Source organism: Anabrus simplex, chromosome 14 (genome assembly GCF_040414725.1).
Source record: "Anabrus simplex isolate iqAnaSimp1 chromosome 14, ASM4041472v1, whole genome shotgun sequence".
NCBI classification, from domain to species: Eukaryota; Metazoa; Arthropoda; class Insecta; order Orthoptera; family Tettigoniidae; genus Anabrus; species Anabrus simplex.
Window position 1 is genome coordinate 95299502 of NC_090278.1, and position 17557 is coordinate 95317058.

Sequence of the window (17557 nt, forward strand, 5' to 3'; positions counted from 1 at the left end):
TTTTACTTATACAATTTGACAAGCAAACCATATCATTTAAACTCCAGGAACAGCAGCTGAGTGTACAACTCTGTAAATAAGACTTGAACACGGGAGTCAACCGATGAATTAAACAACAAGCAAGACACAAACGTTCACGTGCATGAAGTGCTCCCATATATTGTATTCATCTTGTACATATATATATATAAGTTAGTTTTAAGTAGAGATGTGTTTTATCAACTAATTTTAAGACCTTAAACATACTATTTTAGTCATACAATGCATTGTTGCACATAGTGACATACACGCCAGTTCACGTTACGAAATGCTCCATTTGGATGTGACCTAATGTTTATTATCGTATGGCATTCCTTTGACAATACAATCTTAATCATAGCTTCATCACATAGATATGTATGTATGGTTCAGCTGAGGATGACGTTATGTAAAGGGTCTAAACCGGTCCTGTAGCATAATAAGTGCAATAAACAAGTACTGATAGGTGGAAATCCTTTCCTATTTCTAATTGTGTAATTCGTCAATACGGAAATGAAGATTATAGATTACGATACAAACACGTAAGTCGTTGCCTTTCTTATAATGATGATAAGACCTTGTATGTCAAGCCCATAAACAAAATATTCGCTAGACATCAACTCTTTACTCGGCGGCAACAATCTAATGAATCAATCTACCGCTATCTAGAATCGCTAAGAATTCTCAGTAGAGATTGTCAGTTTAAAGTCGTGATTGCTGAAACTAACTGTGATGACTGCATACGAGATGCGTTTATTAGAGGATTAGTCAGTCCAGTTATTCGCCAACAATTATTAGAGAACACGTCACTTAGCCTTTCGGATGCTTACACTCAAGCACGTTCTTTAGAACAGGCCCAATTTCATTCTCACTTATACGACAATGCTTCACCCTCGATTTTTTTTTTGCTAGTGGCTTTACGTTGCACAAACACAGATAGGTCTTATGGCGATGATGGGATAGGAAAGGCCTAGGAGTTGGAAGGAAGTGACCAGGTCTCAATTAACATTATTAGTGACACAGATGACGTGTCGAAAAGTAAATAATCACTCTCCAGTTGAGAATGTTCTTCCTTCCGATTCCACAGCAGCAACATCCCTCTCTAAATGCAACTTTTGTGGTTTACATAGGCATCCCAGGAGCAAATGCCCTGCCAAAGATTCCGTTTGCAATTCCTGTGGAAAACGTGGACACTGGGCTACAGTTTGTATATCCACCTCGGTTAAACCTAGCAAATTAAAACAAACTGCCCCATTGTCAGTGATCACGTTGTGCTCCATATCTTCTCAAATATCTAAGGTGAAGACAGATGTGATAGTTATGATAATTAACGGACATTCTATTTCGGGCATGCTTGACTCTGGTAGTGATCTGAGCTTTATAGACAACCGTATCGCTCACGAACTGAAGTTTAAAATTCATCCTACCTCTGTAGAAGTGGGTCTTGCTTCTATCACACATAAAACAAAAATCATTGGCCAATGTACCGTAGATATTAAAATGTGTGGACACCATTATTCAAAAATAGTATTGTCAGTCCTGCCTAACCTCTGTTGGGATCTGGTAATTGGTCGTGACTTAATGAAGATGCACTCCTCTGTCCAGTTCGACTTTGGAGGTTCTAAAGTCCCTCTCCGTATTTGTGAAGTAGCAGCAGCCAAAGTTAAACCTGCTGTACTATTTTCTAATTTATCCCCTGATTGTAAACCTATAGCTGTTAAACCTCGTCGCTATTCTGATAGTGATTCGAAATTCATTGCAGCTGAAATTGAAAAACTACTGAAGGAAGGTGTAATTGAGAGTAGTGTTTCCCCTTGAAGAGCTCAGGTACATGTTGTAACGACATCTGATCACAAACGTCGCATGGTAGTCGATTATTCTCGGACTATTAATAAGTTCACCCTCTTGGATGCCTACCCCCTGCTACAAATCAACGGTATAATTACACAGGTGGCAAAATATGAAGCTTTCAGTACCCCTGATAATATAGTGCTTACCATCAGGTACCCATCCCTGAGCATGATCGCCCCTTTACTGCTTTCGAGGCTTGTGGGAAATTGTTCCAGTTCACCAGAATACCATTCGGTGTGACAAATAGAGTAGCAGCATTCCAGAGAATAATTGATAAGATCATTCAAGCTGAAGGTCTTAAGGATACCTAAGCTTCCCTAGATGATGTCACAATATGTGGAGCAAACCAAAATGAACACGCTGTGAACCTCAATAAATTCCTTAAAGCGGCCCTCAAGTTTAATCTAGCAATCAACTCTGAAAAAGCCACTGCTCACAAAAATGTGTCAGACTCTTGGGATATACAATCAGTAACAAGACTAGGCCTGATCCTGATCGACTGAAACCGTTCAGAGACTATCCTATTCCATGTGACCACCAATCTCTTAGGAGAGCGCTTGGCATGTTCTCACATTATTTGCCCTTCGTGTCAAACTTTTTGGCAAACATTCAACCTCTGTACCAAGCCTCACTACTTGCGTCTGCCACTGCTGTTAAAGCTTTTGAAGATATTTTTTTTTTTTTTTTTTTTTTTTTTTTTTGCTTTACGTCGCACCGACACAGATATGTCTTATCGCGACGATGGGATAGGAAAGGCCTAGGAAGTGGAAGGAAGCGGCCGTGGCCTTAATTAAGGTACAGCCCCGGCATTTGCCTGGTGTGCAAATGGGAAACTATGGAAAACCATCTTCAGAGCTGCCGACAGTGGGGTTCGAACCCACTATCTCCCGATTACTGGATACTGACCGCACTTAAGCTTTTGAAGATATCAAGTCTGCTATTGAAAATGCTGCACGTGGTAGCATAGACAAAAATGCCCCGTTCACAGTTGAGACTGATGCATCCGATTCTACTATTGCTGCTATCCTCTATCAAAATAAACGCCCTGTTGCATTTTTCTCCCGACCACTCTCAGGTTCTGAGAGCCAGCATTCAGCGATTAAAAAGGAAGCCTATGCTATTGTGGAAGACATTCGTAAATGGAGGCACTTCCTCGTGGGCCGTCATTTCCACCTTATCACAGACCAGTGCTCTGTAACATTCATGTTTGATTCAAAACATTCTGGAAAAATAATGAGAAGATAATGAGCTGGCGTTTGGAATTATCCCCTTATTCGTATGACATTGTATTTGGACCAGGCAACCATAATCAAGCTGCTGACGCCCTCTCGAGAGTCTGTTCCATTAATCACAATACAGATTATGAAAAACTACATTCTCTTCATCAATCTCTTTCTCACCCGAGCATCAGAAGAATGGGTCATTGGATACTGATTAAAAATCTTCCCTTCTCAATAGAAGATATCCGATGTGTCACATCTGCATGCAAGACATTCGCTGAGGTAAAGCCTCAGTTTTTCAGACATCAAGGCTCTCTTATCAAGGCCACAGCTCCTTTTGAACGTTTAAATCTGGACTTCAAGGGACCGTTGAGTACTAAGACTCGAAATCGGTACATTCTCACTGTAACTGACGAATTTTCTTGTTTCCCCTTTGCCTTCGCTTGTCTTGACAAGAGTGCCTCAACTGTGATCTACTGCCTAACAACTTTTCAGCATATTTGGAGCCCCATCCTACATACATACGGGACGAGGCTCATCATTTTATGTCTAGGAGCTCAAAAACTTTCTCAGTTTGTTTGGAGTAACTACCAGCCACACTACACTCTACAACCCATAGGGTAACGGCCAGGTTGAACTTGCCCTTAAAGATAAAAGATAAAAGTTTGTCAATCACCAAGTTGGAATCCGTCCTTCAAGAAGCGCTTCACGCCATTCGGTCTCTACTCTACACAACCACAAATGCTACTCCTCACGAGCGCATGTTTGGCCACCCACGACGCAGTAGCAATGGCTACTCCACTCCTACATGGCTACTGAAACCTGGAACTGTACTACACTGTCGCTTCAATCGTCAATCTAAATTTGACCCACTAGTTGAAGAAGTTATTCTATAAATGGTAACCATGATTATACCCTAATCCGGTATCCTGACGTCCGAGAGTCGACGGTATCTACTAGGCACCTGGCACAGAGAGGAGAAGACACTCACACAGCGCCACACCCTAGTAAATCCACCACGGACCCTGAACTTTCCAATGAAGGGAGCCCTACAACTCAGGTCAATATCCCTATGACTCCTGATAGTACGTTTCGAACCCTGGTCTGTACTCAAGACGAAACACCAATACGTTGCAGCAGCCGCAACCCTCATCCTCCAGCTTATTTGAAGGACTTTGTTCAGTTCTGAAGAGGGGGTGAATGTGGTGATAAAACTTCTATGGAAGTTACTTATGTGGAACGTAGCATACTAGAACTCTTTGGATATACGTTTAATGCTCTTTGACTTATTGTTAACCTAATTCACTTATTACATAACATAGTCTCATACCTATATGCTGAGATTTGATTAATAAAACCTATGTTAAGATCAACAGTCATTTCTAATCTATTAATCTAACATAAATACTCTAACTGGTTGCAAGTTTCACCACCAAAGATTCTTTTGTAGACTTAGTAATAGGCAAGGGTCCTTTTAGTATAAATATAAAAATTCCAAAAAATGCAGCACTGAATTTTGTGGTTTTATTTTTCAAACCAGCACTAAGATGGTCAATATTTCCTTGTTCTAGTCATAGGTCTTAGCATGAGTTATCGGCATCAGAAATTTGTTCTTGGATGCCATCTGGAGATTGCAGATAAAATTATCAGGGCAGATAAGTCTGATTTCCATAGCTTGCCCCTAGACCTTGGTTTCCCCCTGTGGGTGGGGGCGGTAGAATAACACCCATGGTATCCCCTGCCTGTCGTAAGAGGCGACTAAAAGGGGCCCCAGGGGCTCTGAACTTTGGAGCGTGGGTTGGCGACCACGGGGCCCTCAGCTGAGTGCTGGCATTGCTCCACTTGTGCCAGTCTCCTCACTTTCATCTGTCCTATCCGACCTACCTTGGTCAACTCTTGTTCTTTTCCGACCCCGACGCTATTAGGTTTGCGAGGGCTAGGGAGTCTTTCATTTTCACGCCCTTCGTGGCCCTTGTCTTTCTTGGACCGATATTTTCATTTTTCGAAGTGTCGGATCCCTTCCATTTTTCCCTCTGATTAGTGTTATATAGAGGATGGTTGCCTAGTTGTACTTCCTCTTAAAACAATAATCACCACCACCACCCTAGACCTTGGGCCATACATGATACAGAAAACTCAACCATCTTGGCACTGCTTTAAGAAATAATAAAGCACGCAAACAAATGGTACCGCATATTTTCGGAATTTTTATATTTATACTTGCTAAGTCTACAACAAGATCTTGGTTGTGATATTAACAATTTTTTTTTTTTTTTGGTGAGACCTTCCGAGAGCTACAAATTCATAACTTCTACAGTACTTGGACTAACTGAATTAAATGAGATAACATATATTCTATTTGGTGTGAGAACTCAGAAAGAAAATTATGGAGGTCTAGTGTCACAATTTTAGGTTCTAGATAACATTTCGTGATTTCTTTATGTGGTCCTAAACTTTTGAACGGTACTGTATCACCAATGGGCACCACCAAAAAAATCTGCAGACATGAATTGTGTGAGACTGTTGATTAAGCAAGTAAATATAAGAACGCCAATAATGACCCACCTTTTAAATTTAATTGAGAATAAAAATACACAAACTTTAGTCCATATCCCTGTTGTATATTTGCTAACACCAAACATATTTATTTCTCTAAAACAACATCACAACATGATTCTTCTTACAGCAGAAGTTGATTAAACATTAAAGGTGTGTACTAGGTATATGGGAACGGGAAGCACACTACAACACAAGAGCAGAGCAGTGCAAGGGGTGAAGCAGCAAACTGTGTGTGCAACTTCAGGACTCCATCAACTCCGGACCAGTTTGGTCTTACAACTACCTTTAATAAAAAGAAAACCCATATCGTACTGGATAAATAATACGGGGGCCGTATCTTCCCAACCGGCGAGAATGTGGTAAGTCCAGAATATACGTTTGTGCCGCACTCTATACTGTGTGCATGGGTGGCTACTGGTTATGCTCCAAGACGGATGTAACTACAGTTGAACAGCAGTCAGACGTGAAAACTAACTACAGTTCTCTAATAGCGTCATGTGGACCCAAAAGGCAACGGGTGATACAGCTTTGCAGGCCTTCATACGCAGATCCTTGAACTGTCACAGAACAGACATCCGGTGTGAAGGCCCATCTACACATAATGTTTTATCGTCAGTGTTGCATGATTAGGTAAGACTCATTCAAAACACACATGCACGCTGCTCGGTCTTTACCGGAATCACCATGGATGATGTTTACTGATTCTCTAGGCAGTGCTTGATCACTCAGAAAAGAAAGCAAATTAAAGTACCAGAGCACAGATTTATAAACAACTGCTGCGGAAGACCCTTCTTCAGTTCACCATAAATGGTATGAAGACAGATACTCCTTCAAGAATATCTCTGGTTGACAAATGGTCCACTCGATTATACTTGTTAACCAGCAAGGGACATGCCCAACTTTTTCTCTCTCTCTCTGTCTACTTGCCACAAGCAAGGGAAACTGCAGTACAGATCTATTAATTAAGTGAAAAAGTTACAAAAACACTGTCTTAAATTTGACACATTTAAATGCAGGAAAATGAAAGTAATACACAACAGGAAATATTTATCTACAGGAAATGGCAACTGATGTGATCCTAACATGATTCAACAGGCAAGACAAATGAGAATTAACACGCAGTAACTTGCATTCAGTCTTGTTCTTGCCCATCAGTCTTCTGCACCCTCTTCAAACCTCATTCAGTTCAAGCAAAATGTCACATCTGTCATACACACACAACATGATTATGCAAGACTGGTGATAAATCACGTGTAGACAAACACTGGATAGGATCCACACATACAGATATTTCTGCATTTCAAAATAGGCCCTCTAGATTGCGAGATTTATGTACATAATAAAACAATGACTCCTATTTTGATCGACAGTGCAACGCAGTTATGCAATGACCCTTGCATAAATATATGTAGGCAAATCAAGAATTGTTTCCCGATTTTATTACCAGAAATCTGAAACAAAGGTCTCTAGCTCACTACCTGACGGCACTCCACAGTCAATCACTTTCTGTAAGCAGTTCCACCAATAGTATGACAAATCTTCTGCATCATTTCCTCAATGGTACTCTAACTTCTTTGGCCCTCACATCCTAGAACATAAGCTGATGAAGATAAACACACTGTGAAATTTGGGTCACATTGTCATGTATGTCTGCCTTCGTTCAGGCGAAAAAATGCTAGAAGAACGCTGTCACCAGCTGTGAAGCACAAGGGGGTGACAGCGTTATGCTGTGGGGTTGTTTCAGAAACAAAGTGGGAGATTTGGTGGGAGTGGAAGTTATCTCAAGAAACTAGAATATCATCGCATTCTACTGAGCAACACAGAACTTATTGGAAGAGGGGTTTGTTCTGCAACAGGACAACCTGAAACACGTCTCAGCTGAGCAAGAAACAAAGAATCATTGGGATAGAACAAGTCACCCGATTTACCACCAAACTAAGTGTTGCGGGATGAATTCTACTGTAGGCAAAACAATCTTCTGTCAACAGCTGTGAAGATCTCAGGTAACCTTGGAGAACTATAACCATAGGATGTTGGAAAAAATAACCAGAATTTGTCAAGCAGTTGTCAGAGCTTAAGGGGTACACACAGATGAGCTAAATTCAAACAGTGTAGTTCTAAAAGCCATAGTGCATCAGATTGTGTATAATGAATGCCGAGGTTTGTATTTTGATATGTCATTTAAAATATCACGGCATAATAAATAACATGAAGAGGAGTTTTCTTAATGCGAGTTTAAACCTGTTGATGCTAGTGCACATGATCTGTCAGAAACCTGTACTTCTTACTTGTCTGCTGCACAGAGACTTCACATTTTAAGAATTCTCATTGAACCAAAGTTCCAGCAACCCAGTGTCACAAAACCACTGATATTTAACCTTTTAAGTGCCGAGTTACCAGTTGACTGTCTAGTACCTCAGTGCTGAGTTCTTTCATTATATGTAAAAAAATTGTAGAAGCCTTAATTTTTTAACTTATCAGTGGGATGATTAGCTTAAAATGTGTATAAATGTTCGTTCTTTATAAATCTAAACGCAAATAGAAAATCCTACTATGTTCACTATTATTTTGAGAGAAAACTAAATTACACTTTTTGTGCCCATGCGTGCATCATCTTTATAAAAAGTAAAGAGCCCAAAATAAAATTATTTCCTAAAACCTGTAGGCAACTAACACATGTAACTCCTTACAAACACGTAAGCTGATATTTTAAAATACTTTCTAAACCTGGAATGAAGTGACAGCTCAATGTTTTCCACCGGTTGTTTGTTTCATCAACAACCAGCCGCACCGACTCCACCGGCACAAATTTTTTTAAAAAATCAATGATTTTGGGGTTGTCATCAAACACTACTTGTCACAGTTACTTGAAAGTCTGGTGAAAATAGTGATGAAATAGCTTTTCCTTCCTTTCTCTCACAATATTTTCAGCACACTGTATCACTCTCACTTTCAAAATCACTTAACAATTCACTGAAATCATCGCTCTCCGCTGTGGTTAATAACGGAAAGATTCTTTGATCCAAAATAACATCCGCCATGCTTGTTTACATCACAGATGAGCTCCACTTCCCAAAGCTATAAGCCGTGATCAATTAGCTCTACTTAATGCCCTACAGGTGGCAAAACATGCCAGAGAGTGAACCGGGAAACTTAGGCGTAGCACTCATCGGGTTAAACAGACCTTATACACATTTTAGTGTGTTTTTCAATGACTGTAATTGATCCACAAATACTGGTCCAGAGTTCAGGGAGTGAAAAACATAAAAAGAAAATGATCAAATAATTAAGGTTAGGAAATAGCAAACAAAATTCAAACTTACCGTGAATTCTCCGGTGACAGCATCAAACCCAACGTGCACCGTATGCTCAAAGTTTGTAGGATACGAGATGTTGGGTTTTTCTGCATCTTTTGTTTTCTGCTTTATCTTGCCTTTCAACATTTTCTTCTTCCTGTCGTCCGAGTCTGGTTCTTTAGGCAGTGGACGCATATCCACTGGGAGGTTTGGTGTTGAGTCTCCTCTAAAACCACAAATCAATTATCAGGAAATTTGCAATATTTATGACAAATCTTCCAGCACCTACAAAACTTTACGGCTGCCTAAAAAGAAACATTCCAGAACTACATGCAACATATGACCAACTACGAGGATCCAGAATACTACAAGAAATATATAAATTTAGAAATTGTCATTTGCGACGCATTGGGTGTGTTAACAGGATGGTGCTGAAAGGACGATGGCATCGCTGATTCTGAGCACTTTGCAGAAGTCGACAAAGAAAGACATAATCATGCCTCTGAGTCAAACCATAAGTCCCATGACTTCAGTACATTCAGGTGATGCAGCAGAGAACTGTACACTAACAAAAACATAGGGAAGAAAAATCCAGTCCAGTGAGATGAAGTACGACAGGAAAGACAAACAATGATGTAAGAAATGAGGATGTAAGGGAAAAAAATGTTTTCTGATAGGATGGAGAGAAATAAACTGAGATGGTTTGCAAGAGGGAAGGATACCGAAGAGGATGATGGAAACGTGTCATTACATCCTGAGCAGGAAATGGGAAACTGATGATGATGAGTAGGGAACATATAGGTTGTATCTATCAATTTTATCTTTGTCAACTTCTACTGGCTGTATTTACAATTCTTATTTTTATTATCCACTCAATTCAATACATACAATGTTTATTGTCTCTGAAGGGACATTACAATAACAACGTTAATTGCGACATGTTTCGCTCGCTGTATCGAGCATCTTCAGCCATCTTTTATACGATTTTCTCAAGGTTGAGTCATACATTAAACTTTATTTATAATAATTTTGTTCACTGAAAATGTTTTACGCAATAAATTTTTTTGTCACTGGTTAAAAAGTAAACAAGTAAAATTGACAATTAAAATTGCATCATTAATGGACTAGACGTTAATGACATAATATTGATGTCCAAGTCATATTAAATATGGCAATTAAATTGAAAGATTTGGCTAATTCTCATTTGTTTCTTGATTTTTCAAATACTGTTAGTGTATTTATCGGAGTTTCAAATGAAATTAGTGAAACTTAAAAGAATTAAACTTGCTGTATTTTTTTTGTTGTGTTTTTGTTAATTGAGAACTACATCATTATTAAGGGATAGATCATTGGAGGTTTATACTCGGTTGTGTTATATGAATGTAACATAAGAAGTAAAAACACGACAAGAAATAGTCTCAGTACTGTAACAAGCATAACTAAACAAAAAAGCATGAAACAAAGAGACACAACCATCCATTAAGTTCCAGTATACAACACGTTATATCTATCTAACAATAATTATTAGTGTCCCTTTAAACTATGCTTAACAACAAACTGACCAGTGAATATAGGCCGTCTTAAATCAGTTGAAGATTGTGAAGATTACAAGTATGATGCACACAACAGAGGATAAACATCCAATGATCCATCCCTTAATAATGATGTAGTTCTCAATTAACGAAAACACAACGAAAAAAATACAGCAAGTTAAATCCTTTCATTTGAAACTCCGATAAATACACTAACAGTATTTGAAAAATCAAGAAACAAACGAGAATTAGCCAAATCTTTCAATTTAATTGCCATATTTAATATGACTTGGACATCAATAAAGTGGTTTAGATAGTATGTAACTAGTCTATTAATGATACAATTTTAATTGCTTACTTTTTAAGCAGTAAAGAAAATTTATTGTGTAAAACATTTTCAATGAACAAAATTATTATAAATAAGGTTTAATACGACTCAACCTTGAGAAAATTGTATAAAAGATGGCTGAAGATGCTTGATACAGCGAGTGAAACATGTCTCAATTAGCGTTTGTGTTGTAATGTCCTTTTAGAGACAATAAAAATTTTATGTATTGAATTGAATGGATAATAAAAATAAGAATTGAAAATACTAGTAGTAAGTTCAATACGGGTAAAAACATGAAATTTGTCTTATGCAATTCTACTGGCTGTGTCGCATCAATCTCTGATTTGACATCAATTATATACTCGGTTTTTGTAACTAAAAACAAACAAAAACAAAACAAAAAGTTTTCAATTATAGAACTAAATAGATCCATAAAGTTAAATGAAGTTGAAACTAAACAAAGTGACCTGCTCTCTCCAAATTGTAAATAATAATTTGTTTAGAAGTTCACTTGCTGTGGAATGATTGTGACACTGTGGCTGTAAACAAGCAGTAAAGAAGTAAAAAAAACCCACTGTATCCGAGGTCAAGTGACTCTTGAATGTTTAATACTATACATCCTCACACAGAAGCACCATTTCATTAGGAACTAACGTGAACTTGATGAGAAAGAAAGGATCATTCCAATACCTAAATAATGGGTGATTCAATGCTTAGTATGTAGTGCGGGATGGCTACAGGATTAGGGTGCTGAGGGGGGTCGAAGTTTGGCAAAAAGCCTCCACAACCCATCATATTGTACATTAAATTACAACCTCCTACTGGCGGGGCAGAAAGTCAAATACTGTACACTACGTAAGAGGCTGACGATTGTTTGCCACAGTGCCTATCACACCACCTGCCGATACTTCCTCAACCAAAGTCTAGCCTGTCTCGATGTTGCAAAAGGTTCTACTCGTAGGACAAACTACCTCACTCCTCATCGTGTCTTGCATGCCACCATTAGCGTTTGCAGTTTTCCTATAACCTTTGGTGGTGTTATTTAAGTCAGTGTGGGAAGTTGAGACGAGGGTTATCTTCATGCAGATGTACTCTCTCCTCACCAATCAAATTTATTCTCGGCCCTCATGAGCTGCTTTCTGCAGACAACAACATTCATCAAGGGGCTGTCTTGACAGATGTAGAAAGTGTAGATGAGAAGAAAGCTGGATAAGGAAAAGGGAGGACACGAAAACATAAACGTGAAAATATGTTCATTCCTTTTCTCCTTTTGTGTTTTTCCAGTTTTTGTAGTATTTTACAACCTGTAATCATTTTTATCCTGATCTGTCAAGATGATCCTTCAACAAATGCTGAAGGCGCTGGGAAGCACGAATGAGCTCACGGGGGGGCGGAGAAGAAATGGATGTAGAACTGGAACTGATGCGTAGAGAGCACGTCTACTCTTGCCACAGTCACCTGTCACTGTATTTATCCTATTATGTGTGCCTGAACTAGGTCCCATCTTTTGGCAAGCTGACCTGAACTTTAAGGCAGTTTAGTAGCGAGTGTGAGGGATCTACTCTAAGATACTCTAGTTGCTACAGAATGTGCAATAAATGCCTGTCCTACCTGCTCAGGTCTGAGACTTTCCTAATCCTTCTTGCAAAACTAAACCAGATAGCAACATCTGAGCAATTGTTATTAACGTTTGCTCGATTTTAGAACATTGGGTTTACTGCTCCTCTCTCTCTCTCTCTCTCTCTCTCTCTCTCTAACATGCGGCCTCAAGTTAAATTGTCCCTTTTTATTATCTTTCACACATTGATTTCATTGTGACTTTTTAAAACATCCTAGAATCATCATAGAATGTATACATATCCTTAACAATGCTACTTTTTGAACCTAGCGGTTATAATAAACTGTCAATCTGTAACTAGCACGATGTTGCGGGTTAGGGTTTAATATGAGGTAATGGTGTGTTTCTAACCTCAAAAGTGATCATTCGTATTCTGGGAAGATTCCTCTAATTAAGCGTTAGTATACTTATGTGAATACAAAATACATGTATTTATATGAATTTTACGGATATCAGATGAAAAAACAGCAAGGTTAACCTATGCATCTGATTGTGAGGACTTACTCAGCGAAGATGGTGATGATGATGATGAGTGGGTACCTGAAGCTATATCTTCACACTTAGGCAATGATTCTGACGATTCTCATCACGGTGGCAATATTGATGAAGAGGAAGAACACACAGGAGATAAAGATTCTACTGATAATCATTCTCTAATCATTTACCTACACGTCAGTCACCAAGTCCCCAACCGGCATCGAACCGAAGACCACTTTTCAAAGAATATTTTGTTTGTATAAGTCCTATACTGATGTTTTATAACCTATTTTACTTTATATATTTGATTCACTGTAAATAAAATCATCCATTTACAGAATTTCATATTCTCAACATGTGTCATTCAGCAAAGAAATGTGCTCAAATAAACCCTAACTATAGCTCATTCCATGTTAAGAAAACAGTATTGCTCTTATGACAACAAGGTTGCCATATTGAACGGCTCTGCTCAACACCATGACGGGAAAACGGCGGCACATAAATTTGTGAAATTCAGTACTTAAGTTCAGGATAAAAGCGGAAGAAACCAGACTTAAAATTATTTTTATGAACTAAAGGGGAAGGGGGTAAACTACAGCACATATAAAACCTCAGCACTGAAATGTAAGGCAAATTGGGTGAGAAAATATACAAATCGTTGTTACAGGCTCAAGTGGCGAGGGATGCATTTAATAATTTTTGCCAGGCAAAAAAGGCTAGAAAACAGACGCAACAAATAAATACTGTAGATGACTCTACAAAAGATCACAATATTAATTGGAAAGGAAGAAATCAAACATCGCATAACTCTCACTCAACGCAAGACAATTACGCACTCATTTAAAGCCTACAAACACACATGCAAAATATAAATACTGTACATAACTTCACTACAGAAGTCAGCTGCCGGCGGTTCACAGAATGAGGGACTACACGAGGCTTGTACCAGAGTAACACATAAGAAGAAAACTGAAGGAAGGCAACGTTGTGCTTCCTCCCTATTAATGTATTTATGAAAACGGAAATGTTATGTAGATATTTTAATAACTTGCGGGCAAAAATGCCTCATCCTTTTTATCTATCTTTCATTATACATTACAAAGAGCATTATAATATCTCTTAATCACGAGGATTTACGGGTGTCTCAGAGGGGGTGTGTTCACTCCTTGTAGGTCCATAAGAGCAATACTGTTTTCTTAACGTGGAATGAGCTATAGCACGATCATGCGGCTGGTTTTCCACGAGAACGGCAAAGAAATTCTTTTTTTTTTTTTACTATTTTTCCTGAAATCTAGGCTCAAAATTACGTACAATGAAGTAAGAAAAAAATTCAAATTTCAAAGAAAATATCTCAGGGTGGAAAGGGCTAGTCTTTTCTTCAATGACTTCAAAGAAATTGGAAATTTACTGAACATCTCCCTTCATAAGTTATTCCTATCCCTAACTCCCCTACCTATAAATGAATATTAGCCCCACTTTGTCCTCTTGAATTCCAACTTTATATTCATATTGTGATCTTTCCTACTTTTAAAAACACCACTCAAAGTATTCGTCTACTAATGTCATTCCACGCCATCCCTCCACTGACAGCTCAGAACATTCTATTTAAGAAACAATGTTAGGTTTATGGTCCACCCAATCAATGCACATCACTTTACAAGTGAAAACAACATATTAAACATTTTACGCATTTTACATATTTTTTATATTTAATAGTTTTCACCTGTAAAGTGATGTGTGTTGATTGGGTGGAGCATAAACCTAACATTGTTTCTTAATTTTAACTGTATCAATACGGATCTGTATCATGAAGTTCGTAAATTGTACATACCACTTAGTCGAGCAGCTCGTCTCCTAACTCCCAAATCTTCCCTGGCCAAACTTTGCAACATTTTTGTAACGCTATTCTTTTGTTGGAAATCACCCAGAACAAATCAAGATTTTCTTTGGATTTTTTCCAGTTCTTGAATCAAGTAATCCTGGTGAGGGTCCCATACACTGGAACCATACTCTAGTTGGGGGTCTTACCAGAGACTTATATGCCCTCTCCTTTACATCCTTACTACAACCCCTAAACAGCCTCATAACCACGTGCAGAGATCTGTACCCTTTATTTACAATCTGTCCCTTAACCATCACATGACAGTCATTAGAAAAGAAGAGCAAAAAGAGTGTCTCTTGGCACTAGACACACTTAAACTGAACATTATCAATAATGATACGAGTAGTTAATAGTACCAGACAGATTATCAGATACTTACCACTTCAAGAAAGATCCTCATTGGTAATCAAATTAGCAAGATCATAAATAAAGGTCGCAGATTTCTTCATATGGTTAAGAGGATATTTATGGGTTGCAGTAAGACCAGCGTATAGGACCCACACCAGGAAAAATTGATACGATAACTGGAAAAAGATCCACAGAAAAGCAGCAAGATTTGTTTTTGTTGATTTTCGACAAAAGAGTAGTGCTACTAAAATGTTGGAAATTTTGGAATGGGAAGACTTGGGACTGCTTCACTCAGCGGTGTGATCCGAGCTGTCAGCAGAGAGATGGCGTGGAATGACATTAGGCCGGGCCGAGTGGCTCAGACGGTTGAGGAGCTGGCCTTCTGTCCCCAACTTGGCAGATTCGATCTTGGCTCAGTCCGGTGGTATTTGAATGTGCTCACATACGTCAGCCTAGTGTCGGTAAAGTTGGAATTCAAGAGGACTAACTGGGGCAAATATTCATTTATAGGTAGAGGTTTTATTTATCAAAGAGAGATGTTTGATAAATTTCCAACTTCCTTGAAATCATTTACAAAGAGACCAGGTAAATAACTGATAGGGAATCTGCCAACTGGGCGACAGCCTTACATGCAGGTCAATGACGACTAATTGTGTTCACAGTGGAAAGATCTTTGTGTGGTTCAACAATTGGACTGCAGAGTTATCACCAAATATTTTAAAGTAAGCCTCACTGTCATCAAAACTGTGGATCACTTTCCAAGAGATCAATGATGCCATCTACTCTCTCCCCAGAAATGCAATTCCTTTGATCTGCTTAACAAATTCATCAAAAGTGTACAGAAGTCTGCAACCAAACACCATGACATCCGTATGCAGTATAGGCATGGTCACACTGCTAGTAATAACTTCCGGGGGCAACCACGTGCATGAGTCATCTGATGTTAAAGGACCAGAGAATTCTTTTTTTTTTTTTTTTTTCATGTCTTTTTATGGTCCTCTTCAGCCAATATCCTTCTTTAAGGTTGCTTTAATAAAGGGTTCATTTATATTTTATGAAATGATAGGTATTTTTTCATTGTTTTTTTACACAACAATCAGCCATTAATAATAATAATAATAATAATAATAATTATAATAATGTGTAGCCTCCAGAGACCTGCACATCTGTGAGGATAGTGCCCTGCCTAAGATGAGTTACAATGTTGCAGACAGCACAAACGCCGAGCCTCCAAGCCAGATGAATTAACCAATGAAAGATAAAATCCTCTGCCCGACCAGGAATCGAAGCTGGGACCGCACTGGACCAAAAGCTAGCATGCTAACCATTTAGCCATGGAGTCAGACACACTAAACTAAAAATGAATTGCTCGATTGCCAGTAGTTGATTAATCAGATGAAAGATAGTGACAACTGTCCTCTCAGATACAGCCATTTACTCATTCACGAACCACAGGGCGTTCTTGACCTTCGCAGCACTCCGGGAGGTTAGTGCTCATTCATCTGTCACTCTTTGATAGTGTAAACCTCAACAACATACAGTACAGTGAAAGAAATATAACTGAAAGTAAAATCTTGTCATTCTTATTTGTTTACTGAAGTCGAATGTAGGTCTACATATAAACCATAATTGGTATTTGCCTAAGAAACAGCAACCACCACTGCACTTATAGCCTGTTTGTACTGCCATCCAACCGTGTACCTGGAGCTACATGGTATTTGCCATTAATGCTTTCACGGCCCGTACTTATAGACATTATAGTGTATAGGCTTTGGGCTTATGCCGTGTCAAGAAAATAAGGTGAAATTCTTAACGGTTTGCAGAAAACTGTGCTCTGCGTCCTCAGAAGAGGAATTTCACCTTATTTTCTTGTCATGGCATAAGCCCAAAAGCCTATACACTATCATGTCTACATGGTATTTGTTAGCTTGTGAAGTGGGTTGGGGTTCTTCATACAAGTTTTACAGCTTCTCTGATGACATCCAATTCCTTGTCATTACATGACCACTCTAGATCACACTCTCATACTTCTTATATGGCTTCATTGGAACAGCCTACTTCTTCTTCTGTGGCCATCTCCTCACAGAAGGTTGGAGTACCATTGTCATTCTGTGCTCTGCGAGAGTTAAGACTGCACATGACAGAGTACCTTCTCATGGTGATGTGGTCTACCCATAGGATCTTGAATATTCAGCCATATATCCACATTTCAAATATCTGTGGTCATTTCATTGATGAAGCCTTCGACACTGTAAAGCAATTTGCTTCCCACATGAATGTTATGAGAATATATATGTTTTCTCCTTGTAGTAAATAAAACAAAATACTTTCCACTTCTTGAAATTATAAATTCACCACAGGATTTCTTTGATATTTGAACAAGTTTGTTGTGTTTTAATTTTACTGTACAGAGTTAAACAATGCTAAA

At 38.6% G+C, this 17557-nt stretch overlaps 1 protein-coding gene across 2 annotated transcripts in view; it reads right to left on the reverse strand.

Moving 5' to 3' along the window:
• Pak (serine/threonine-protein kinase PAK 3-like protein) overlaps window positions 1–17557 on the reverse strand; it is an 88006-nt gene that overhangs the window by 68638 nt on the left and 1811 nt on the right. For both annotated transcript variants that reach the window (XM_067158220.2, XM_067158219.2), the window contains exon 3: window positions 8972–9170. In XM_067158220.2, the coding sequence (XP_067014321.1) occupies window positions 8972–9170 (199 nt within the window). The remainder of the gene's footprint in view (window positions 1–8971; window positions 9171–17557) is intronic.